The sequence below is a fragment of the Galleria mellonella genome, unplaced genomic scaffold (genome assembly GCF_026898425.1).
Source record: "Galleria mellonella isolate WM207_F2 unplaced genomic scaffold, CSIRO_AGI_GalMel_v1 utg718, whole genome shotgun sequence".
NCBI lineage: Eukaryota > Metazoa > Arthropoda > Insecta > Lepidoptera > Pyralidae > Galleria > Galleria mellonella.
Window position 1 is genome coordinate 1,705,056 of NW_026442143.1, and position 26,516 is coordinate 1,731,571.

The following is a 26,516-nucleotide window of genomic DNA, read 5'->3' on the forward strand; positions in this document are numbered from 1 at the left end:
TTACAGATTAACCCTATAGAAATTTTATCAAATTCGACTCAGTAATTTAGTTTTTAAAACAAAATAAGTGGTTTTCGGCCGCAATAAAAGTAGGTTTTTTATAAAATACAATTTAATTATTATATCTATAGTACTTACTCTCTTAAAAACTAGAAATAAAGATACTCAATATGTACTCAGTAAAATAGAGCTCTTTTCTCTATCGTTCATATATTGTCTTAATAGATTTTTTTTTTAGATTAAAGAAATAAATTGTCGAATTTATGTGCTTCCAACTTTGAATGACCTTCTACCAAACTTCCTCATAGTCTTGTTAATTCATACCGTTTACTATCGTACGCAACAGCTGTCGCGAAGAGAAATATTAGTACATTTTATTAATATCTCATTTCATTAATATGTTATCTCGTGTTCCCGTGATAAGTGAATACAGGAAATCCCTTTTTTGTGACACATTTAAGATATACCTATGTATGTTGACCTATATTTGCAGATTTTATAAATATGTACTGTAAACTAAAAATAAGCAATTTAAATATTTTTCGGCAGTTTTTATTTACTTTTATGTATAACCTAATTAATTTCAAAATCGATAAAGAAAACTAAATTTTGTTTCAAAAAGAAAGCTCCATAATTTACCCAGGTTTAAAAAAATCTTGTGTCAATGTACGATTCATATTCTATTGGTATATAAATTTGATATTCCGAAAGATCATTCTTTCAGAATACCAAATTTTTAATCATTTAAATGTAATTAATCGTATTTGAAATGTCCAACCAAACATCTTTAAAAGTAATGTTGTATTTAAAAATAGTAAGATGTATAATAAAAATACCTTACACCAAAGGTATTTTGTTTGATCACTCATTGGCGGGAGTATTCCGTAGCTCCTGATAATCTAACATGTTTATTCCACTATTTCATTAATCACAATGAAAGATATAAAAATTTAATTTCCTGGCAATTATTATAGAGCAATATCCTTCTTCTAATAATTTACATAAATGGGTTGGATTATATGGATTGTCAATTATTAAAGTTATACTTAGATGTGGTTTACTATGAAAACTGACACTACATAATTCCATAATACACAACTCTAAATATACCTATGAGATGCAGTTAAGTAGGTAACTAAGAGTACATACACTTTGACGTAAGTATCGAATAATTAAAATAGCGAGTCATCAATTAAATTCGCCTTCAAATCAATAATAGCCGATGTCTCTAAACAACAACTAAAAACTGTATAGATACGTTTAGATTGATGTAAACACTATGAAATTAACTTGGTACTAATATAGAAACTGAGATTATATTAAGTACCTTTTTATTGCTATTTTATATAGTTTCACATTTTTCTAATATATTAATTAACTTATGTAAAAGACGACGTACATAGGTAACGTAAATAATAAATAAAATCAAAATTTTTAGCATCCATTCAAATAAATAAATAAAAAAATCAGAAAGTTTTTCGCCAAATAAATATAATCCATATAAATCGATCGATCTGGTTGTCATCAGATTAGTACACAGGAGGTTAAAATTTTTTTACGCATATTTGATAACTACATTAACTCGGTCATGAGTAAACTCACTGTAACACCTAATTATTTAATTAATAAAAGATATTCGTAATATATTTATTTTTATAAACTAATGAAAATGCATTGCTCCTAAAATGTAGAGTGCAACAAATCGATTATTTTCGCTCGTTGAATTCGTGTTACACGTATAATATGAAATTTCCAGAATTTTTATAATACTTTATATATTTGTTAATTTTTAATCGAATTCAAAAGATTAATATAAAATAATACATTAAACATATTTGTGAATTCATTTAATATAATGCATGGATTTTATATTAATTTTATTACAATGAAAGTTGTTAATTCATTTTATTTAAAAAAATCATGTCATTGTATATATCATTATCCTAAACCAAAGTAATTTATCATGGACGCATGAATATTCCGTAAATACAGGTTTTATATAATCTAAATTTAAAAGTGATTTAAAAATACGATTATACCTATTACGTTATCAACATAGATAATGATTGAGGTCCATATAATTATAATACCTAATTAACATCATTTTCCGGTTCCAGAATCCGCTAATCCAATTAACGGCCTTTTTGGTCGTAGCAACATTATCCTCAAGCAGCATAGTGAAGTCGCCGCCGGCAGCCTCCAGCGGAGATAACTTCGAGCTTCTAATACTCCACAATAATGATATGCACGCGAGATTTGAACAGACGTCACAGCTCAGTGGAACTTGCACTCCGGCTGACAGAGACGCTGGAAAGTGCTACGGTGGATTCCCCAGGGTAGCATACGTGTAAGTACTATCTTTTTTTAACTGACTTCAAAAAGAAGGAGTTTCTCAATTTGATTGTATATTTTATGTTTATTACCTCATAACTCTAATAGTTCTAAACTGATATCAAAAATTCTTTTTTTACTAAAAGTATATACTTACAGATTGGTCCTATAGATATTTTACCAAAATCAATTGAGTAGTTTAATTTTTAGAACACTAGTTTTGTCACAATTAAAGTTGTGAAAAGAAGTATGTGGAACACGATCTTTTTAATGGACATCATAATAACAAATAAATTCACAAAACTTAAAAACTATAAATTACCATTGCAAATTAGTTGTTTATTTTTATATAATTACTTTTTGCCAAAATGGCGCCATTTGTCAAAGATGAAGAAAGTGTACTTAAACTATCTTCTAGAGATTAATAATATTTGGCGAAGTGTTCACATCACGCAGTATTTACTGTTTGAGAAATAAACCTTATTCTCCGATAGTTCTTACATTTATGATGCCCACGGCCACCTTCTACTATCGTATAGCATCACCATCGACAAGGAGTTCGCTCCCCATACCTTAGAGCCTGGATGGTCGCGTATAGCGCGGTTTCAGAAATGGTTCCTCCCACGAACACTCAGGTTATGGAATGAGCTCATCTATGGTTTCTCCAAGAGACTACAATATGGAGTTCTTCAAAAAAAGGATAAAAAGATTCCTTTAGAGTCGGCAACGCGCGCATAATGTGCCTGGTACCGCAGGCGTTTATAAGCTACGGTAACCGCTTACCATCAAGTGGGCCGTATGCTAGTTTGCCACTTCAATGGTATAAAACAAATTGTAATAATCCATGTAATGATTCTGTGAAACATGCTGTGAATTTTTGGATGCTTGTTACTCAATCACGCCTATTACAATGTCTAAAGTTTCGCTTTGAATGATAATAAGGCACAAAACGCTCTCAAATACGAATACATAATTACTTTTTTACTCAAATATGTTGCAAATTTGATCCTCTTATATCTTATGTGGTTGACTGTATCTAATTAAGTGATTGTTATACATTACAGTGTGAAGGAGGCCAGAAGAAAAGCACTAAATGGCGAAGGTCCTCCCGTCTTGTACTTGAATGCTGGTGACACATACACCGGTACGGCCTGGTTCACCATATACAAGTGGAAGATCGCCGCTGAGTTCATCAACGCATTACAACCTGACGCAGTTGTAAGTTTCCTTCTCAGATTTTATGCAAGAAATATTATTATGAAAAAGTAATACAATACTGTAAAAATATGGTAATACTGAAAGGCTGTTTTAAATCGATGATAATGGAATGGTAACCCCGTCTGTGCTAACGGTATACGCTGGAGATGCACCAGTGAGGAGTGATAGATGTGTAGATAGGTGATGAATTCACTTGGAGCTGGACACGATAGTTTCCAGATGGAATACTGAAGGGTTATCTCCAACAAATAAAGATGTCTCCCTGACAGACTAGACTGATTATGATGTCATTAGTAGCACTTAGAAATACACTTTGGAGCATAAATAAATTTGTTATGAGTATCCTATCCCATGATCCTTACATAAGGACAGACGACCTTTTTAATAAACTTGTAATTAATTGAAATAGTATAAATTTATAGTAAATGCCAAATCTTAAGTAAGGCTTCCTGACTGAACCTTAAAAATCGCCAGACAAAATTGTTGCATTTCCCGCCAAACAACTTGACATATTCATAGACAATGAGACTTGCACAGTAGATATTTTTGTACGCAAAACTGCTACTGCGTAAATGACATGGAATTAAAGTTTTGCTCAAATTATTTTCCAATATCTAAGTATATGTATAATTATTGTTCTGTCTCTGTGCTCGTAACCATTATAATGAACGTCGTGTTCGTTCGCCGATTGCAATCTGTCGACGTGATTGTGAATATGTGTACGTGATTCATTTTTTATTTTTCCGCGCCTCGTTTTGTCTGTCCGTCGTTATTATGTGGTGTATTTATTACTGTGCTATACTATGCTACGTCCATTCATATTATAGGATGCACGAATATAGCTCAGCTATATGCGTGGATCTTATAAACTGTAACTCATTTGTTTAGTGGTGTTTTTATTTCAAATCGGTAGGTATTATCACAGGTGATAATTTTATATCTGCGTCAAATGGAATGGATCCTAAGAAACATTTGTAAGTATCAATATAAATATTATTACTACCGAATAATGAACGTCTCGATTACTAACAAGTATTTTATTATATACAATAAAATATTAAATATGCCTTTTTTGTACTTTAACTATTTTTATATTTATTATTTATACCTGTTTATATTCTTATTCTTACCTTACTGTGTGTTTCCTTGATAAATTCGTAATTTTTAACATCCATGGTAGATAGACAGAATGATAAATTAGTAGGTATATATATATATATATATATATATATATATATATATATATATATATATATATATATATATATATATATATATATATATATATATATATATATTATAAACAATAATGAGCATCTTCTTATATCTTGGGTTATAGTATTGTAATTTGAAAAGATAATTTCAGAGATAATTCAGAAACTCCAGTAGAGTCACAAAAAATGACGATTGAAAAAAATTTTTTTTACATATGTGTGGCATATTATATTATCTATGATAATAAAAATTTCTAATATAATGATAAACAGACATCTACATATAATTGGATAACTACATATTTATTATGTGGTAAATAATGCTTTATTTTGTTATATTTCTTCGTGTTGCCTTCATTCATGTAATGCTTCTTTATGTGCATATTTTATATTATTTATACTACATAGATAACTAAGTACACAAAAAACAAAATATTCCATCACACACTTACTTATTTACAAACTGTAATACATATTTGCTTAGTGCTATTTTCTCACATCAGAAGTTACACGACAGGAAACAAAGTTTTAGATAAAACAACTGACGTTAGATAGAGGAATTATGTACCTATCTGCGACAAACGGAATGGATACTTAGTTGATACAAAATTTTAAAATTTGTAAGTATCTTTGTAAATGTTTATTAATAACGTAGATATATACCATAATTACTAACAACTTATTATTACAGTATTATTATAACAATTATGAACATTAAACGACGACGCTATTTGTGAGGTGGCGTGTGTACTTAATAATGCAAATATCTAATTAATCCATTGATAAATTTGAATACATATAATTATATGATAAATATTTGTTTATTACAATAATAAAGGTGTAATATTACATTATAAATCAGTTTTTGATTACTTTTAATGTACATACAAATAGAAATGCGAAAGTAGGAATGGCCCTCCCTTTACAGGGTGAAATTATTAAATAATTTTATGAGATAAAATGATCAAAATACGAAACAATTCCAAATAGGTCAAAATACGAATACATTAAAAACCTTTGAGCCTCCCTTACTATATTGAAAGACATTAATATAGAAATAGAGATATGCGAAACTTTGGTTTGTAAATTTTGTTTTATTTCTATACAATGTAGTTAAATATTTCATATTATATAAATTATATTTTTTTTTGATTAGGTATATAAATTTTAAAGTATTTAAAGTATTAAAACACATAAGTTGCTACAGGATTCTACAAGTATTTCGAAATTCTGATAATTTTCGCAAATTTCTTTGTACTATCGTTATATAATATATTTTTATAATAAAAATGTATTTGTATAGATCTGACTTGGACTTTCATTCATAGAATATTTATTTGGGTGCGGTTTCATAAAGACATTTGAGTGCTAGATACACGAACCAAGCTTCCGGAAGATAGCGTTGCCAGATTGGATATTCTTTCGCATTGTATTTTTTTAGATAAAAAATTTTCGCACAATTATTACATAGGCTTTGAAAAACTTGCATAATTTTTTTAACAATTTTCTAATTTTTAAACCATCTAACAGTATATAAACACAGAGGTAAAAGAAGAAGGGCTCTTTTCAGAAAAAACATATTTTACATTTAGAAAAAATCAAAATTAGCATCTAGCAATCCTATCATATGAAAGCCATAGAGTCTATGTGCAAAGCGATATGGTCCTTGTATCTAGCGCGGTGTAAACATACAATTTAAATCAAAAATTGTACTTGTCTATTAGTGGTTGTGGTCCATCTTATTTTCTCATCAATCCATAATTATAATAACGACATTATTCAATTTTCTTCATCAGAAATCTTAATCGAGATTCTAGAAACATCAAGTAGTAACTCAATTCATGCATTATAGATTCTAATCTTAATGAACTAAATTATAGATAACTAATCTTAATTATAGATAATAATATGAATAACAAGAGTTTCTAACAGTTCAAAAATCACTGACATCATTAAATTAATTCAATACTAATAAACAATTTTAATAGCTGATTTTTTATTATCAGTATATGTAATTTGATTAACATTATTCTTTTTCAGTCACTCGACAACGATGAAATTAAAAGTGGATCCTCCGACATATCACCTTTCTTGAACAGTATCAACACTAAAATAGTATCAAGCAATGTTATGTTCAGTACTTTAGAGGATAATGAGAAGATACAAAAATCTATAATACTTGATATTGATGGAAGAAAAGTAGGCATAGTAGGATATCTAAAATTAAACACAAAATTTTTGGACAGTACTGGCCAAATTGAGTACGTTGATGAAATTCTAGCGTTGAAAGAAGAAGTAGCAAAATTAAAGGCCTTGAAAATAGATATAATAGTGGCATTGGGTCACTCAAATATAGACACAGATATTGAGATTGCAAAGGAAATTGAGGATATTGATATTGTTATAGGTGGTCGTAAAAATATTATCCACTGGAATGGTGATATTGTGCAAAGTGACACTAAAGAACCTTTTGTTGTTACACAGAAATCTGGAAAGCAAGTTTTAGTAGTTCAATCATCAGCATATGATAAATATCTTGGAAGTTTGAACATAAAATTTGACAGCAATGGTAATATTATTGAGTACAACTCGAAACCTATTCTGTTAGATGAATCAGTTTTTCAAGACCCAGAATCTCTTCGTCTTGTCAATAAATACTACGATGAAATTACTTCTACTTCCCAGGAAGTACTTGGCCAGACGTCTGTTGTACTTGACGGAGATTCATGTAAAAGAGAAGAATGTAATTTTGGAAATTTGATAACTGATTCCATGATGTACTATTACGCAGTAAGATTCGAAGGTAGCAGTTGGACTGATGCGCCGATAGCTATTATTAACGGTAATGCTATCAGTTCTTCTATTTCACCACCTAACCGTCCAGCTTCCATCACTACAGGGGATTTACTTTCAGCTTTATCAATAGAAGATAACTTAGTGACGATCACAATTACTGGAACGATATTTAATGAATTATTAGAGTACGCGGTCGCTGACTATAGTGTATCAAACCCATCTCATTTTCTTCAGTTCTCTGGTGTTCGAGTGGTATATGACTTAGAGAAAGATGTCGGTTCAAGAGTTATAAGTGCTGTAGTACGGTGTTCGACATGTTCCGTACCACAATTCTATGTTATTGAAGAATCAAAAGAATACAAAATTATTGTGCCAACCTCTTTACTGGATACTCAGTATGGATTTTCATCGTTCCAAGGACTACCAACTGATAACCTAAAATATGATATAGTAACTTGCGTAACAGAATATATAAACCAGCGAACTCCGATATATCCAGAAGTGGCTGGAAGAATAATCCTTCGTGGTAATGCTGCTGCCGCCTTGAGTTCTGCTATCCTTGTATTTATGCTCACATTGATCCCAGTTATCTTTACTTAATGTTTTGTACAATGATTGAAATTGTATTTTTTGATATTTTTTAAACAAAGTTCTTATTAGCAAAGTGTTTTTTAAACACCTACTACCATCCTTCACCATTTATTACAATTTTTTTAACAAGAAATCGATTTGGACCTAGTATAATTGATTACAGCTGAATGCATTTAAAATATATTCGAGAAAGTTAAATTTAAAATACTTATGCGAAGTAACTTGTATAGTAAGAAGAAACTTAACAGTTGTGAATTCGTCCATCTGAAAACAGGTAACCAAAAGTACAATTTTCAATGATCCATTCTATTTGCAACAAACTGACTCCAATGCAAACTTTCACAAATGAGGTAGTACAAAATATTCTTGACAGAATTTAAACATTTTGCATGTTTGTAACGTAACACTTACCCTGCCATTGCATGTTATGAATGTATCATTATCTTACTTCAAGTACCTACTCTATTATTCTTTGGCGTACTCTTTTTGATAAAAATTAAATAGCAGAAAAAATAACATAATAACATAATCATATAACAAACATTAAACCATGAATACTATAAATTGGTTTTGTAACAAGATGGCCACAGGATCTCTTTCAGACAACCACATAAAGGAAGTTATCAATCTATAAATAAAGACATTCACTTCGACCTATTAGATAGGTATATCGTCTTCGTCTATAGTCGGGTAAAAATATATATATATATATATATATATATATATATATATATATATATATATATATATATATATATATATATATATATATATATATATATATATATATATATTAAAGGATATACTTACAGATTGGTCCCATAGAAATTTTATCAATATCGGTTCAATAGTTTTAAATCAAAATAACAGATTTTGTCACAGTTTAAGTCGGTTTATTTTGTGAGAGAAAATCTTTAATAATTTGTCTGTATTAGTGAATTTTAAATTAAAATGATGTTTTTTTTATTATGGTACGACATGTGACCATAGCTTTCTTAGCAAACACAGATTATGATCTAAGGATATGGTTAACATGGTATATGATAACAGTCAGCTGAAAAGAAAATATTTATTTAGGCTTTCTAGTTAGTTATATTAGTACAAATAATACTGGAGCATGGTAATAAATAAATAATAATTACTGTTTAAAATTATAAAAAAATATTAATTACATATTTTGATTTCTTTTGAAATTATTATATAATGTTAATGATGATCAACATATCACAGTATCATTTATTTGTGTAGTCATTAGGCAATTCGAAAATATAAAGATACAGATATAAGAAAGACTCTAAACTCTTTCATCATGACCAGAACATCTGAGAAAGGCGTCGAGAGTCTTTGAAACCAGCTGAATATGAGACGAAATAAAAATTGGCACTCGGTTCTCTCTGCCTATAGCGTAAGGAAATTAGCATAAAGACAGATAATCTTAATTATTTCTACGTGTACATTATTCCAGAATTTCTAACAGATTTCGTCGGGAATATTAAGAATGACCTAATGTCTATTAGGTAACTAATTCGTAAACGCGTAGGATAAGAACGTTCAACGTTATTTTAGTAGCTACAAACACGTCCTATAGATGTGTTTCTTGCAGTTATTACGCAAATTACTATTTATCGGGTAATTATCTCAATTATAGTGCCAAGAACTACAACATATCGTCACAGAATATATATATCGAGGTATATATTTTCTACGTAACTATATAATATATCGTGACCCAGTAGTCCGAGATATTTTATAGTTACCTAAAAAATCTATACATCTCTGGCTATCTATACATTCTCCCAAGACACTACAACTCTTGAAATGAATTACCGAATAGTTGACAGAATTTTTTGCAAACTATAGTTTTTTTTTAATTTATGAAGAAGAGACCTAAGTCCGTCCGCGTCACTGTAATATGATTTCGGATAATATGTATTAAGATGAGAAAAGTTTTAAATAAAAGGAAGCGACCCGTACAACAGTGACTGGTGTGTGGTTACCTGTATTTTCAATCATATCATGTGGGTACTACATTTATATTAAAATAATAATAGGTATTATTTAGGTTTTCTTCATATTTCACCCTTTTTCTTCATTAATTGTAGAATTCTACTTCCTTTTGAATTGTCGTAGGAATACCTTACCTACATACATTGTTGTTATTTGTTATAAAAAAAAAACAAACCTACCTAAGTATTTATATAAGGTTGTAATAGGATGAGTATATACACATAATTTAACATTATAATAGATAATAAACATGGCACATTAGTGGCATTGTGAAATTAGACCTCAAAATTAATGCAATTTTATTTACACGTATTTGTATTAAAATCTGGTAATTGAATCATTTGACTATTTATTAACAAGTACCTCATTTATTAAATTTTTCTTTTAAAATACGTAATATACTACAAATTAAATATTACAAGTTACTGATCTCATACAACTTTATAGTATTTATAATAGTATAGCGTAAAAATGTAAATTGTAATATCTATATATAAAATAAGTTACATCTATAATTTTGATCGACTATATCCTTTATTTTTCACTAATCTTAATTTGTTTCAGTCACTTGGAAATCACGAATTCGATAATGGTGTTTCTGGATTGAAACCCTTCATAAAAAACGTGACATGTCCAGTTTTGGCTTCGAATCTTGATCTAACGATGGTACCAGAATTAGCAAATGCATCAAATTTAATGAACTCTGTCATTATCGATATTAAAGGAACAAAAGTTGGTATCATAGGTTACTTAACGCCTGATACAAAAGTACTAGCAATTAAAAATTACGTGAAATACATAGAAGAAGTAACTGCCATTAAAAAAGAAGTAGCAACCCTAAAAAAACTAGGAGTGGAAATATTAATAGCATTAGGACATTCTGGGTTCACGAAAGACTTAGAAATAGCTAATAAAGTTGAAGATATTGATGTAGTCATAGGCGGACATACAAACACATTTTTATGGAATGGCACTGTTCCTGATATTGAAAAATCTGAAGGACCTTACCCGACACTTGTAAAACAACATTCAGGGAGATTGGTCCCTGTAATACAAGCTTATGCATATACAAAATATATAGGAAAATTATATCTTGTTTTTAATTCAGAAGGAGAGCTCGTTAAATTTAATGGAAATCCTACACTATTAGATAAAAACATACCACAAGACCCTGATGTTCTGGCAATTGTTAACAAGTACCATGATGATGTATTGAAAGTAACAGAAGATGTTGTTGGTAGCACTTTAGTACATTTGGATGGACATTCATGTCGTCTACATGAGTGTAATATGGGAAATTTAATTACCGATGCAATGATATATAAATATGCTTCAGAATATAAAGGAGAGGGTTGGACAGACGCACCTATTGCCATTATTCAAGGTGGTGGAATAAGATCCTCAATAACTCATTCGAATACATCAACCAAAGTTACAAGGGGTGATTTGTTAACTGTCATGCCGTTTGACGGGATGATGGTGAAAGTAACTGTAAAAGGAACTGAAATCTTAAAAATGTTGGAGCATGCAGTAGCAAAATACAGAACAATACGAGCCCTTGGACAGTTTTTACAATTATCAGGAATTCGGGTTGAATATGACTTTAATAAGAGTCCTGGGCAGAGGGTAGTTAAGGTCTTAATCCGTTGTGGTATATGTCAAGTGCCAATTTATTTACCTTTAAATACTAGTAGCACATATAATATACTGATGCCTTCATTTTTAGCTATGGGAGGCGATGGCTTATCTGTTTTTGAAGGCCATTCTTTTAACACTTTAAATTACAATGAACTAGATGCTACAGAAAAGTATTTTAGTGTTAATAGTCCAATTTATACAGCGGTTGACAACCGCATTATTATTCACAATATAAACTCATTAAATTCTTATAACAAAGCAACAAATTACCAACCATCATTTTCATTTATTTTAATTCTATTAACAATTATTTGGTTTGAACTCCATGATTATTCGTAATTATTTTAATATTTATTTTTATTTAAAACATGTAAAATGGTTTTAAAAAATAATTCAGTCAAAATTATTTTTAATTCCATTTTATATTATTAACCTCGAATCTCATAGGCGTACACTTGTTATTATTATAACTTTATCATTATAAACATAACGCATGTATTCATTAACACTATTATTGGAGTCTAATAAATTCTTGTTTTTGCTTTTTATTTAATGTTATCATTTAACTTTATTTTTCTATCTTCTTTATTGCAAAACTTTACGTGAAGAGAACTCGATTATTACAAATCAACAACTGTGCATGATGTACTTATTTCCTTATGTTGAATTCCACAAGAATAAATGAATGAACTTATATTCCTGTTAAAATTCCTTATGTGAGTATGTGTATGAGTGTGTATTCCTATAGAATTCAACAAGGAAATAGGGCTTATACAAAACAAACCACATAACAAGGTTATACGAAAATTTCCAGAATTTTTACAAGATAGGTACTAAAGTATAGAAAGAAAGAAAGAAAGAAAGAAAGAAAGAAACTATGATTTTTTTACTCATAGATGTTTTTACTAATTTGTGGTAATTAATTAAATGCAAAATATTCATTTGAGCTGATCTATGCAGTTAGCCTGCTGAAAAAATATAATTTATGTCAATGTAAAGAACAAAAATGTAGAATAGGTTTTTTTTTTTTTTATTTTGTGTAATATAATAAATAAACCAACGAACAGATTATAGTTATATAATATGTAAGATATTGATATAGTTACAGGCGAACATACAAACAAACTTAATTTTTTATATATTCTAAAATTATTTTATTATATATATGAAATATTACAAAAGTCGAGATTGCATTTATCTTATACCCGCTTGACGATATTTGTTGAATATTACTTTTCTCAAATATAGCTTATTGAATTATATACCAGGTCACATTAAAGTAAGACTCACGTAATATCTATCATATTGTTTGTTTCAGTCCCTTGGAAATCACGAGTTCGACAACGGCGTCAGTGGACTCACCCCCTTCATAGAAAATTTAACTTCACCAGTTCTAGCTGCTAATCTTATTCTAACGAAAGTTCCTGAATTAGCAAATGAAACGAATCTTAAAAAATCTATTATATTAGATGTTTTTGGACAAAAAATTGGTATTGTAGGATATTTAACACCTGACACTAAAATATTAGCTGTAAAAAATGATGTTGAATATATTGATGAAGTTGTTGCCCTCAAAGTCGAAGTCGCCAATTTACAGAAACAAGGAATTAAAATAATAATAGGGCTTGGTCACTCTGGATTCGCTAAAGACTTAGAAATAGCAAAAGAAGTGGATGGACTGGACTTAGTTATTGGTGGTCACTCTAATACATTTCTTTGGAATGGTACAACTCCAGATACTGAAGAACCTCAAGGACCTTATCCAACGTACGTCAGACAATCATCAGGAAGGCTAGTACCAGTAGTACAAGCATATGCTTACACAAAATATCTTGGTAAATTGCATATGGTGTTTGACGCAAACGGAGAACTTGTCAGTGCCGATGGATATCCTATTCTTCTAGATAATTCAATACCGCAAGATCCTGAAATCGTTAATATTGTCGAAAGATATAGAGAAGGAGTAACTAGCTTATCGAAGCAGGTAGTAGGTTCTACAGCAGTTTTACTAGATGGGCTAAGTTGTCAAGACAGGGAATGCAATATGGGTAATTTAATAACAGATGCTATGATTTTCACAAATGCTGAAAACTATACGGGACAATACTGGACAGACGCCGCGATAGCTATTATACAAGGAGGTGGTGTAAGATCATCTATAGCACATCCGGTTTCTCCAGCAGCAGTGACAGAAGAAGATTTGATAAATGTTTTACCATTCCAAGGCTCTCTGGTACGAGTCACATTGAATGGCAATACCATAATACAAATGCTTGAACATGCAGTTGCAAATTACAGCCTCATAGATTTCCCTGGAGAGTTTTTACAATGTTCTGGTTTATACGTTGTATACGATTTTCGCAAACCGCCCCAGTCTAGAGTAATTTCAGTAAAAGTAAGATGTGCAGCATGTAACATACCAGAGTATACTAATTTAAATTCTTCGGAATTATACAATGTTATTATGCCAGATTTTCTTTTTAACGGTGGCGACGGATACTGGATGTTTAAGGAATTGCCGTTTAAAAATCTTAATTACAGTGAATTATATGTGACAAGACATTATATTAGACGTCACAGTCCTGTATTCCCCGAAGTAGCAGGCAGGGTAACTTTGTTAAATCTAGATGCATTAAAATCAAGTGCCTCAAACTCGCATATCTCAAAGCCGTCGATGTATCTATCATCAATATTGATATCGGTGATTGCTTTCAAAATACTATAAACTGTAAATACTAGTAGGTATATTTTACTAACTAGACCCGACCGGTTGTTAGTATGAAAGTTTTAATAAATTTAGAAATGTATTAATTAAAAATAATATTTGGAAATATTTTAAGGTGCATAATGTTCTGCAATCGGGAATCTAAAAATATTAAATTAATAAATGATAAAGAGGTTGAAGAATTTTCCACCTCATATTATCTATTTCTTGGACGTTACTGGGAGCGCACTTGGCTCAGATAACCGGGAGATATGAGAAGACTCAATTTTTCAGTGTGATATTTTTAATTAATTAAATTTTATAATTATTAAATTAAATAATTATCAAATACATTATAAAGTTTTAAAAGGAAAAACTGAAATTTTGTATAAATATTAATTGAGTCCTTAATAACCTATATAAATAAATATATATATATATCATTTATATAATAACATATCATTTGTGAACGGTTGGATCAAATTTGGCTGTTTTATTTTTTATTTTTATAATAATCCAACCTCAGTTTTGAGAGAAAGGAAAATTGGCACTTGCCCAGTCGAAAAACAAGAAATAATTTTAATATCCACTCTCGGTCATAACTAGCAACAAAAACGTCATATAATTAAAATTTAATGGATTTTTTTTTATTTTGTTTGTTTTTTCAAGTTTTTAAATTATATTACGATATCGAAGAGCAAAAATGAGGTCACATATACTACAATAATATACGTTAAAGAGCGTTAAAAGCATTATTAGTTGATCTCAAAGCTAAAACAGTAACACTATCACAGGGATAGAAACAGTATTGAGCTTAGAGTAAGGAAGTCGAATTAAAATTTGAATAACATCTGTCATGTTATTAAATCTTACTTTATAACATAAATCGTCCAAAAAAATATAGAAAGTAATAAATATCAAGCTATTTAGAATTAGACTTAGAATATAAACTCATAAGTAACGCATGCCGACCTAATAGCATGCTATCAAAAGCATAATATACGGCTGTGAGACATTTTCTTAGACTTTAATAAAGGATTAATTAATGTAAAATATAGTTATAAATTTTTTCAAACATTATATATGAATACACACTTTTAATATCTGAATTATCTTTGTTGTCTCTGCTGAAGCATGATTGCAAGAAGTCGAGTCCCGATACAAAAAGAGGAGTAGATATTATGTTTGAAGCCTTTTTCTGATATTTAGACAAAAACGATTCAAATTTTTATATATCATCGTACATAAATTTAATGGATTTTTGTTGAAATCTGGTTTAATCGTATATTTAAGATATTAAGTATTTGATAAAAATCTGTTTATTGTATAAGGATTTATTTGTTGTTATTTTAATAATTGTTTAGAATAACGTTATTATTGAAATATTATTATGCAAACATATCTTTTAAAATAAAAAGATAATGGAGTTTTCGTACTCAACGTCTATTTTCAATCCTTACACTTCACCTACCTACTTACCGACCTACTAAGATCATAAGCCTAAACGAATCTAAAAAATATAACCAATACGACTGAAATGTACTAAGTATTAATTAATATATAATAAGTATTAATTTTATAAAGTATGAAATAAGTTTACTGCAGTATATATACATGCACAAGGGAAACTTTAATGGACTCGCTGCTTGTCGTTTCAGACAATTGTAAAAATATTAAGACCCACACAATGTGTAAGGTGCAATAACTTGTAATTTGTATGTTATCACGAAAAAGTATTATACATTTTTATTTAATAATATAGGTATATGATCCAAGAACTAGCTTAGAATCACACATACACTTCATTCGAGATTATTAAGTGTTTATTAAATACTATGATGTGTAATGTAGATATTTTGTTTGCGTGTATGGCCAAGTAGTGTTATCAGTATTCCTACGTAGAAATAAAGTAATTTATTGTTAATATGTGTATTTTATTGGCATTATATCTACCTTTTAAACCACAGGAAGACTATATAAAAGTCGACTGCATGGGTACCTCTGTTCAACTCACAATTCTGCAGCCAACCAATTATATGTAATGTGCTTGGATGACTATATTTCGACAAAGAAAGGTAGGTCTTAAAAGCAGTAAAATTACAGGGTACGAGGACATAACATTGTCTTGGAGAATGGCAATGCATAACAAATGCTCGCATGTACTATGGTTACTATGTGCGTACCTGCTACATGCGTACATTCTGCAATATCCATAATATGTGTCTATAGACGATGATTGCCACGAACTTATTTGACTTTCCATGTTACATAAAATAAACTGAAAGAAAGACAAATTTTTGATACAATTTTGAAATAAGAAACAATTAAATATTTTCACGAGTTATACCAAAAAAGATTACTAGATTAATATTCAATATTTTAAAATTCTTTGAAATTAATTCATACTGTCTAAGAGTACAGTAAAACTAATAATATATAGTACCTAAGTACTTTTCTAAAATCTGTTATGTCCATGGTACTCCTCATGTCTGTAGGTGACGGTTACCACTTTCCATCAGGTGGGCCGTCAACTTGTTTACCATTCTAAGTAGTATAAAAAAACATACAGCAAATTTTTTAGATGTTCATTTTGTACTATTAAAATTTATCAATTTAAGCATTGTTTGTTTCATTTATTTCCCCTATAACACAATATTATTTGAAATTAATGAAAGAATAAAAAAAATAAAATTTCAGTAATTAAATATCCCCCCCCCCCCATATCTAATACCAAAGGCGAGTAATGAATAAATATCAAGGAATAATATTTAATATAGATACGATAATTCTTCTTACTCCGTAGGAGACGTGGCATGAAGATAGGTAGAACTCTAAAAAAATCTCAATAAGAAACTTATTATTTGTCTGTATGTATATGACAGGACATCTTCGCACGATTCTTAACCAATAACTACAGAAATCGTAATTTTTTAAGAAAATTTCTTTTTTAATATTTTAGTATTGAATAAAAAAGTAAACAGAGATAGGTATTTACATTATCAAATATTATCATAGAAAAAAAACCTAAAAGTACACCATCAATCCAAAACGAATATAGGATCAACACAGGGTAAACCCTATTCATTACAAAACATCATTGTAGAAATCAATGCAGAATTGACGACGTAATGACGTAACACAGCCACAAAAAAAAATAAGAAGAATTGAAACCCTCCTTCTTTATTGACGTCACTGAAAAAATATATTTTCCTACGATTGTGCACAAAGGCAAAGACTATGGTCGGCAATTGCTCTCAAACAAGGATTATCGAGATCGTATCGCTAAACATTTCATTAAATTGAAATTTCTATTAATTTTAATGTCGTATAAAAATTTTGTCAAGCATCTCTGCACTCCCTAACATTAGCTGCTAGAGAATGTCTATAGAATTAAATCCGCCTTGTGTACCACATTTTATTAATATTGCCCAAAGTTTAAATAAATAAAGTACATCATAATCTTCAAAAAGAATGTTCTCAAAATTTTAATAGATGAAAATTAAATAACAGTGCCAGTAGCGCCAACGGCACACGCTTCGAGAGTATCAAATGATAGGTGAGATTGAAATCAAACCAGTTGGCCTATCGTGGAAAATTTACCAGGAATTAATCACGTTAGTTTCCAATATGGCCGCGTCGAGAACAACCTGATAGAATATATTTATTATTTTATTTATAATCCGCTCCTTACTAGCATTCTACTGTATTCTTTTGTATGTTACACAATATCGTCGCTACTTCTACATTGATTTCGATAATTCTTTTTAAAATCGACTAAGTTACAGTGTTAACTCCAGTATTAATCCACATTCAATTTTAAAATAAAAGCTGTAAATTCGTTATTTCAAATTTAACTCAACAGACTGATAATTATAATATTTCTATTATATTAGGTCCTACATGTCAACCAAAATTCTTTATACCAACTTTAAAAATAGTGGCTAATTCTATAATTATTTTTTTCTTGCAGTCCCTTGGAAACCACGAATTCGACGAAGGTGTAGATGGAGTTGTGCCATTTATAAGGAATTTGACATCACCTGTGTTAGCCGCTAATCTTATATTGGATAAAGTGCCAGAGTTAGAACATGAAACAAATTTATATAAAACAATCGTATTAACGATAGCAGGAAACCGAATAGGTATAATAGGCTATCTAACACCAGAAACGAAGTTTTTAGCTCCAAGAAATAAAGTGGAATACGAAGATGAAGTTATAGCTATAACTAGAGAAGTTAATAAATTAAAGGAACAAGGCATAAACATTATTATTGCGCTTGGTCACTCGGGTTTCTATAAAGATTTAGAAATTGCAAAAAATGTTCCTGATCTCGACGTGGTTATAGGTGGTCATTCAAACACATTCCTGTATAATGGTAGAAGTGAAGAGAAACCAGAAATACCACAAGGACCTTATCCCACAATAGTAAAACAATCAACAGGAAAACCAGTGTTAGTAGTACAAGCGTATGCATACACTAAATATATAGGACAACTGTATTTGACGTTCAACGCTGACGGCGAAATAGTAAACCATGATGGAACACCCTTACTTCTGAATGAAGAAGTACCTAATGACCCTGAGTTATTACAAACTATAAACAAATATCGAAGTAACATCGATAGGTTAAACAGTGAAATAATCGGAGTATCTTCAGTCTTCTTAAATGGGGATTGTCGCTTAAAAGAATGTAATATAGGTGATTTAATAACTGATGCAATTCTAAACTACACCAGGCGATATTACAAAGAGTATTCAGATGCACATATATCTGTAGTTCAAGGTGGGAGAATAAGAGCATCAATAGATCGACCAGACAAACCTTTTAATTTGACCAGAAACGATTGGATGACTGTATTGCCCTTTTCTGATCCTTTAACAATAGTGACGATGAATGGAACTATATTAAAAAAAATGCTAGAACATTCTGTGTCAACGTGGCGTCTTATAGACAGTACTGGGCAATTTTTGCAAGTGTCTGGTATGCAAGTTGTGTACGATTTAGCTAAACCACCCGGATCTCGTGTTATATCAGTGAGAGCTAGCTGCACAAAATGTAAAGATATGGAATTTAGAGACGTACAAGACTATTATGAGTACAGATTATTTATGCCAAGTTTTTTAGCAGATGCTGGTGATGGTTATACAATATTTGATGGTCTTCCAAAAGAGCAAATTCAGTACACTGAATTAGAATGTGTTTTAGACTATATTCGACATTACGGTCCAATCAGTCTTGAAGGAACGGGACGGCTGACTATAAATAATGAAGATAAAGTTAGTAATGAGACATTTAACAAATTAACGGGTTCTAATAGTGTCTTGCTTTCGCCCAACATTAATATTTATTTTATAATTATTTCCATGTATTCTGTTTTATTAGAAATACTTTGAACTAAACAAAACCGCTCAACTGGTTTGTTTAAGACATAACATGTGATAATTGAAGGTGATTTACTTAAATAAAAATATTTTTTTAATGTACCTTTTTTATTTTGTTTAGGCATGATATCAAAAATTGCAAATATAAAAACTGTATATAATTTCTTAAGCTAGGTTAATTAAAATAACATATGTATTGGGTACTATAGGTATTTTAAATATATAGTCTTCAATAGTAACAATAGTTTAAAAAATAAAGAGATTTCTAATACCTACTCAATTATACGAGTAAAGATATAAACATACAAAACAATGTTAGCTAAAGAACTATAAGGCACACAAAAAAATAATCCTATTTCTAAACTGAATGTTTAACATTAGTCCACAAATATTAATAATTTGTTTTAAACATATCTAATTAAATAGGCAATTACTGATAAACACTAAATAATATTTGTATTAAGCGAAGTTTAAACCCACTACCTTTGATTACTTAAAGTTATTTTCGATCACAGGCGAGTAGGAAAAAGGCCATTATTAGGTAATAAAGTTATCAAGAATATATCGATGACTTAATTTCAGGTAATAATAACGAATTTTACAATTGTAACTTTTGAATCAAATAAGATACAAAATGAAACTTAAGATTCATGACAAATTTTCATTTACATGTCGTATATAAAATATAGATCTAAATCATAAAGGCAACACCTACAAAAACAAAGATAGATCAGCCGTATAGGCTTTGTAAACGGTCAAGACAACTCGGCCCAAATTCTATTACCCGTGCTTAAACTTAAACTACAATAAATGCGCATTTAACTCAAACTGCTTGATCGTTTATAGTCTCCATACAGCTCTAGTAAGATTTCAATTAACTGAAACTAATTAAATCATCTATAGCTAGTACAACTGAAATATAAGCCTAGAATATCCAATAAGTAAGTTTACTAGTTGTTTAAACAGTTGTTTTACAATCGTAATATTCCGACTTTGTAGCTTAACAATAACATAAACTATAATATAGGAAAAAAGGTAATAATGTATTAAATAATCATCTTCAAAAATAAGTCCCCGTGTATACACAGATGTAACACATGGGTCATTGTTACATAATATGCATAAACATAAAAAAAAACAAATTAATAACAATAAACACGATAACAAAATAGGCAAGAGATTTATCACTTAAAAATAAAGTAAATTCGATTTTTAAATTTATAAGTAAAAGTAATAAGAAGTAACATCAGTTCAACGATCAATAAAAGTGTGAGATTCACAGAATACTAATTGTTCCAAAAATTAATACTCATTACTCATTTGTTATAAATCCCTATCAACACAGTGTACGTAATCTACATATAATTCACCAAATAGAATAAACAATTTTTATAAAGTTATTAAGAACACAGAAAAATGGAATAACAATATTTGAAAATATTAACAATTGAGCGTTTACAAGGAAGTATGGCAACATCGTAATTATCTGTAAATTTTCAAAAACAATTAAATTCGGATTGTGCTCTGCTAGCGAACTAAAACGTTAATAATGTAATATTCTTATAAAATTGTATACTAAAACTTTGGATTTTGATAACAAACGATATTTAAAAAATTGTGAAGAAAAATATGAAGTAGGCGCATTGTCTTTAATAGTAGATGTAATATTATAGTAAATTATAATTATTACCTTCTTAGTTCGCTAGCAGAGCCCTTTTAAAATGAAAAGAAAATTTGAAAAATAACGTTTTTGGAAATTGACAGATAGCGGCGACGTTGCCACACTACAGTAAAAAAAATGAACGCTCTTAAGCTTTAAGTTGGTACTGAGTAGGAGGTTTTGCACCCCACTCTACTGAAATGGACAAATCGTAAGGTACAAGACCAGTAAATATTTGCAAACATTGCTTCAGTGTTTCTTGGCAGTCAGCTAATTCAGTACATGGTGCATACGGCTCTAAACTCTCAGCGAGTTCACATAAAGGCTTGTATAACTTTATCGCTGTGTTAATATCGCCTCTCTGTAGTTTTTCAATTACATCTGAACTCAACAATTCCTTTTTTTTCTTAATTACTTTTAGAGGTAAATTTAAACCACTGTCCATTTGAAAATATAAAGGCCACCTATCAACACAAGCTTCACAACAACAGGTGAATTTGTATTGAAATTTAAGACTTCTTTGCCGTGTCACATAATCTTGGAGGGCATGGTGAGAGCTGAAAAGTAAATATTTTTATTATATAATTAATTTCATATAATACAAACTATCAAACATGGGCCAAACACCACTACTGCCACCTAGGGCGAAAAGAGTGTGTGAACCTGAAAGGTGGTTTTTTTTAATGAATGAGAATGGAATGGTAACCCTGCCTGCATTCACGGTATACACTGGCAGGACACCAGCGAAGGATAATAGGTGAGGATGAAACTGGCCAGTTGGCATATCATGATTAACAATAAATCAATTACAATAGTTTACAGGGGGAACCGCATGGAGGTCAACCTAATAGGGTATATTGCTAGCAATGGGAATGTTAATTCCCATTACTACCAATCCCCTCTCCCCCACCTGTAAGGTGGTTGTTAACCTTACCAGGTCGACTTCCATGCGGTTCTCCCTAAATACTATTATGATTGATTTATTCTTGAAATAATCACAATAGGCCAACTGACCTGCTTCATCCTGACCTATTATCCCTCACTGGTACCCTGTCAGTGTATACCGTAAGCGCAGGCGAGGTAACCATTCTATTACTATCCATTAAAAAGTACCGCAACTTATAGAGTCCAAATTTTTGACCTTGATAAAATCTATCCTATTTCTATTTGACAAGTCCAAAAAAATCCGATAAATGTTTCTAATATAAACTTACTTAAAAAAAAACTATTTACTTACTGTAAATTTTTTTTTATATATTAATATGACATCATTTTTACACTTATTATTAAAAATTGTCATACTACTGCTACTACTTATACGAGGTTGTCGCTATCTGATGTTCAAAATATCTAACCACAATATTATACACACAGGCCAATGCATGCTTATTTAATTTTATATTAAATTTATATGAAGTGTATAAGAAATTCATCCTCTCCTGGTAATAGGTGAGTTAATTCATCCTTACCTACCTAAGCTAATTCATTCCTTCATCACTCACTGTTACTCTATCAATAAAGATAAGCTTACATACCCATAATTATCGAAGATTTGCATTCCCTTTTTTATTGGTCTCAGTGCAATCAGTGACATGAGTGTGCTGCCCAATTTATTGATTCGAACTACATTAGGAGAACAGGAGTGGTTTAATAAACTATGGTATGCATAAGCTCCACTAGCAATATTTATTTCATCCACATAGTTGCCATTAGCAGATTGTTTTGTGGATTCAATACCATGCATGTTGATGGGAACTGTCATAATATGGTGCAACAAGTTACCAGCCACACATTGCTTAGCTTTTACTTTCACATCAATATCCTCACTATCCAAAAAGTTTGTATATTTAAACAACATATCTAAAAATACAGCAGCCGTGACAGATTTCTGAAAGATATCTGAGATAGATCTCTTGTCAATATTACTTGATAAAGTATGAATTGATACATAATTTTTAGAATCATACACCCATTTATCATTTACTTTAACATGACCTTTATATTCCAAATTGGAATTCTCAGCTTCTTCTATTGTCTTGAATAAATCAGTCCAATTTTTATGTTCATTTCGAGCTTTTATGACAGTTCTGAGGGCAAGCCATTCAAGTTTTGTGAATTCCATATGCAACAACATAGGCATTAATGAACATTCAATTTTATGATATTCTTTCCAAGCATTCTCTCTACAAGCTTCACTACAATATAAAACATAGCAACACTTATGACAGGGCAACAAATTCATACTTCTAGACAGACAATAATTGCAACAGACCAAATACTGTGAACTCAATAGGATTACCAAGTATGGCTCCTCTTCAACTAATACTTCACCCACTTTTATATCTTCTTTTGCAACAACATGCCGACCCATTTTTTCATTATAAACAACTTCCAATTTTGCACTTGCACATACATATCTGGGGTCTTTGGGACCTTCCAATGAAAGAATTTTTTTAATTTCTGGGTTCTCTTTATGTCCATTTTGTTCATTTTTGTTTACTAGATTATTGAGACAGGTTTCCTTTCTTTTAATTAATTTGTTGTTTAGGTTGGCTGGAAATTCACATTTAAATACTTTTTCAACATCTTTTAAACATTCATCATATTTCCTTAATGACAAAAATACTGCAGATCTGTTTGATAAAGCTACACTGTAACACACTGATCCTATTGGTGCATATAACAGTGACAAGTTATAATACTGTAAGGCTGTATAGTTTTCTTTCCTTCCATAGTGCTGGTTGCCTAGGAGACGGTAGTGTAAAGAAACATCCTCAGACTTGGATACAGATATTAGGTCTGGAAAGGCATCTAAGCTGCCTAAAATTCCATAAACATACAAAACTCTCTCATCGTTTTGTGTAAAAGATAATAATTTTTGTGAAATTTCTTTTATTCTATTGTCAGCAGTTAATTTCGCGATTACGCTTTCATAACAACTATCGATACTCATTTTTGTGGTAATATCGATTAATTGTGTACTTGCATATCAGAGAAAATGTCCCACTTTGCGACACCTTTTATAGTTGTTAATTTAGGCTGTGAAATGGTGTATGTGATTGATCAAAGATTAAAGGCGCAAAACATAGGAGCTGACAAGTCCGAGAGAGGTTAGTTTCTCTTCTGTTTCTGAAACTACAGAAAGCTGAGGTTAGGTCTTAAGTAAAAATTTGTGATTAAAAATAGTAATTTATTTACAGTACTCACTGATGTGGTAACAGTGTTACTACATCCGAAACTCCTGGATGAGTTATTTATACCGCAACCTGTGGCCACCCACGTCGTTATTAAGCAACTTCTTCAAGACATATCAGCTACATCCATCATGAAACTCGACGATTATTCCATGAAAAAACTATGGGATCTGATGACAATGATTGTAAAGTGGCAAGTTTCTGTAGCAACAAATAAAAATATTTTTGACATAACAAGACGACATTTAAAAAATGTGGCCACTATCATGCCACAATATTTCCCAACATGCATTATAGAACAAGCAATGAGAAGGTTTCAATCCTTAGCACAACGATTTACAGATGATGATTATAAGTGCATAATTAACACATTAATTCTTTGGTTTTCAGAATATCACACAAAAATTTCCGTCTTGATAAGATTAGGTTTACAAAGAAAAGACGGCACTTTTAATTTGCCATCGACCATTAATCCCAAAATATTGCAAAATTTGGGTGAAAACATATATATATACGACTGTAAAAAAAATCCGATCGATGAATACGAAAGCAAATGTGCAGATACAAGTGAAATAAGTTGTCTTTTAGCTTCTATGGAAAACGTTACACCTAAACAAGCTATAGTTAAAATTCAGTTGCCAATAGAATTTGGAGATAGCCAGTCTAAAAAACGTACTCTGGAGATATCTTGTGATACACAATTTGAATCTATAGCCACTAACAGAAAAATAACGACAACCGATCTTACCTTTAATCCTAATATACCAAGTACACCACAAGAGGATCTTCTACAAATGTTAGAAGAAAATAAATAATATAACCACAAAAACTGTAAAATGTTTTAAAAATTTTAGTTTAGTTAATATAAAAATGTTGTATAATATATAAATGCCGTCTAATTGGCAATTTAATTTAACTGGTAACACTAAGAAAATTATTGGTATTTCCACATAATACATAATTTTTTTTATTACTTTCCATTTAATACCTGGAAATACTTCGTTTTTGCGCTGCCCCTTGATCTTGATTATATTCTTATAATTAATGAATTCTAGAACTTTTTTTTATAATTTTAAAGTACGTATGTTAAAAATAATATATTTTTAATATTTTACTAAACATGAAAAGAAGAATATTTTAAAACAACAGAGACTAATTTTCCAGAGGAAGCCTGGCCCCTTATAAATGCCTATATGTGTCCTTTAGACATATTTTTTACGTATAAAACTATATAAATGAGACAAATTATTATGATTTTAATTAAAGAACAATATCCAATGTAACAATTACTTTATTTTATGAAAGAGAACAAGCCAAACGTACCCACCAATTACAGACCCGTGACAGAGCCTTTTTGGAGGGAATTCTCCTTTTTTTAAACCACAGACTAACAATTTTAATTGCTATATATTACACAAGTCTTTACAATAAACTAATTTATTGTAAAGACTTGTGTTTACTGTAGAGTTGTGATATTCTTACCAAAGGGAGACTTTATACAAAAGTCAATTGCTTGGGTACCTCTGTCTCATTCGTGTTTCAACCGTTAAGCAGTTGTGTTTGCATGGCTGTTTCGGTTTGAAGGGTGGGATATGGTGTGAATTTACTGGGTACGAAGGAATAACACCTGAGTCCTCAGGAATGGCAACGCATGGGTGGTATCATGGGCGAAACAGTACTGTTATGTTCATGATAGTGCTCATGTCTATGGGCGACGGTTACCACTTTCCATCAGGTGGGCCGTATGAAACAACGGCTACCCTGTTGTCGAGTCCCTAAG

At 30.3% G+C, this 26,516-nt stretch overlaps 3 protein-coding genes across 3 annotated transcripts in view; 2 read left to right on the forward strand and 1 right to left on the reverse strand.

The window, feature by feature from the left end:
• Window positions 1–19,980, forward strand: part of LOC113516144 (uncharacterized) — a 43,216-nt gene extending 23,236 nt beyond the window's left edge. The window contains exons 2-7 of the mRNA XM_026900520.3: window positions 2,118–2,347; window positions 3,396–3,549; window positions 6,804–8,075; window positions 10,722–11,906; window positions 13,114–14,079; window positions 18,470–19,980. Coding sequence (XP_026756321.2) covers window positions 2,118–2,347; window positions 3,396–3,549; window positions 6,804–8,075; window positions 10,722–11,906; window positions 13,114–14,079; window positions 18,470–19,894 — 5,232 coding nt within the window. The 3' untranslated portion in view covers window positions 19,895–19,980. The remainder of the gene's footprint in view (window positions 1–2,117; window positions 2,348–3,395; window positions 3,550–6,803; window positions 8,076–10,721; window positions 11,907–13,113; window positions 14,080–18,469) is intronic.
• Window positions 19,981–19,997: 17 nt separating this feature from the next.
• LOC113515996 (SET and MYND domain-containing protein 4) lies at window positions 19,998–24,495 on the reverse strand. Its single transcript, XM_026900324.3, has 2 exons — window positions 23,078–24,495; window positions 19,998–22,099 (listed from the first exon to the last, which is right to left on the reverse strand). The coding sequence occupies exons 1-2, from the start codon at window positions 24,493–24,495 to the stop codon at window positions 21,691–21,693; spliced, it is 1,827 nt and encodes a 608-aa protein (XP_026756125.2). The 3' UTR covers window positions 19,998–21,690.
• A 29-nt stretch (window positions 24,496–24,524) lies between these two features.
• LOC113516226 (protein OSCP1) lies at window positions 24,525–25,635 on the forward strand. The gene is made up of 2 exons (XM_026900606.3): window positions 24,525–24,652; window positions 24,743–25,635. The coding sequence occupies exons 1-2, from the start codon at window positions 24,541–24,543 to the stop codon at window positions 25,549–25,551; spliced, it is 921 nt and encodes a 306-aa protein (XP_026756407.1). The 5' UTR covers window positions 24,525–24,540; the 3' UTR covers window positions 25,552–25,635.
• Window positions 25,636–26,516: the final 881 nt, after the last annotated feature.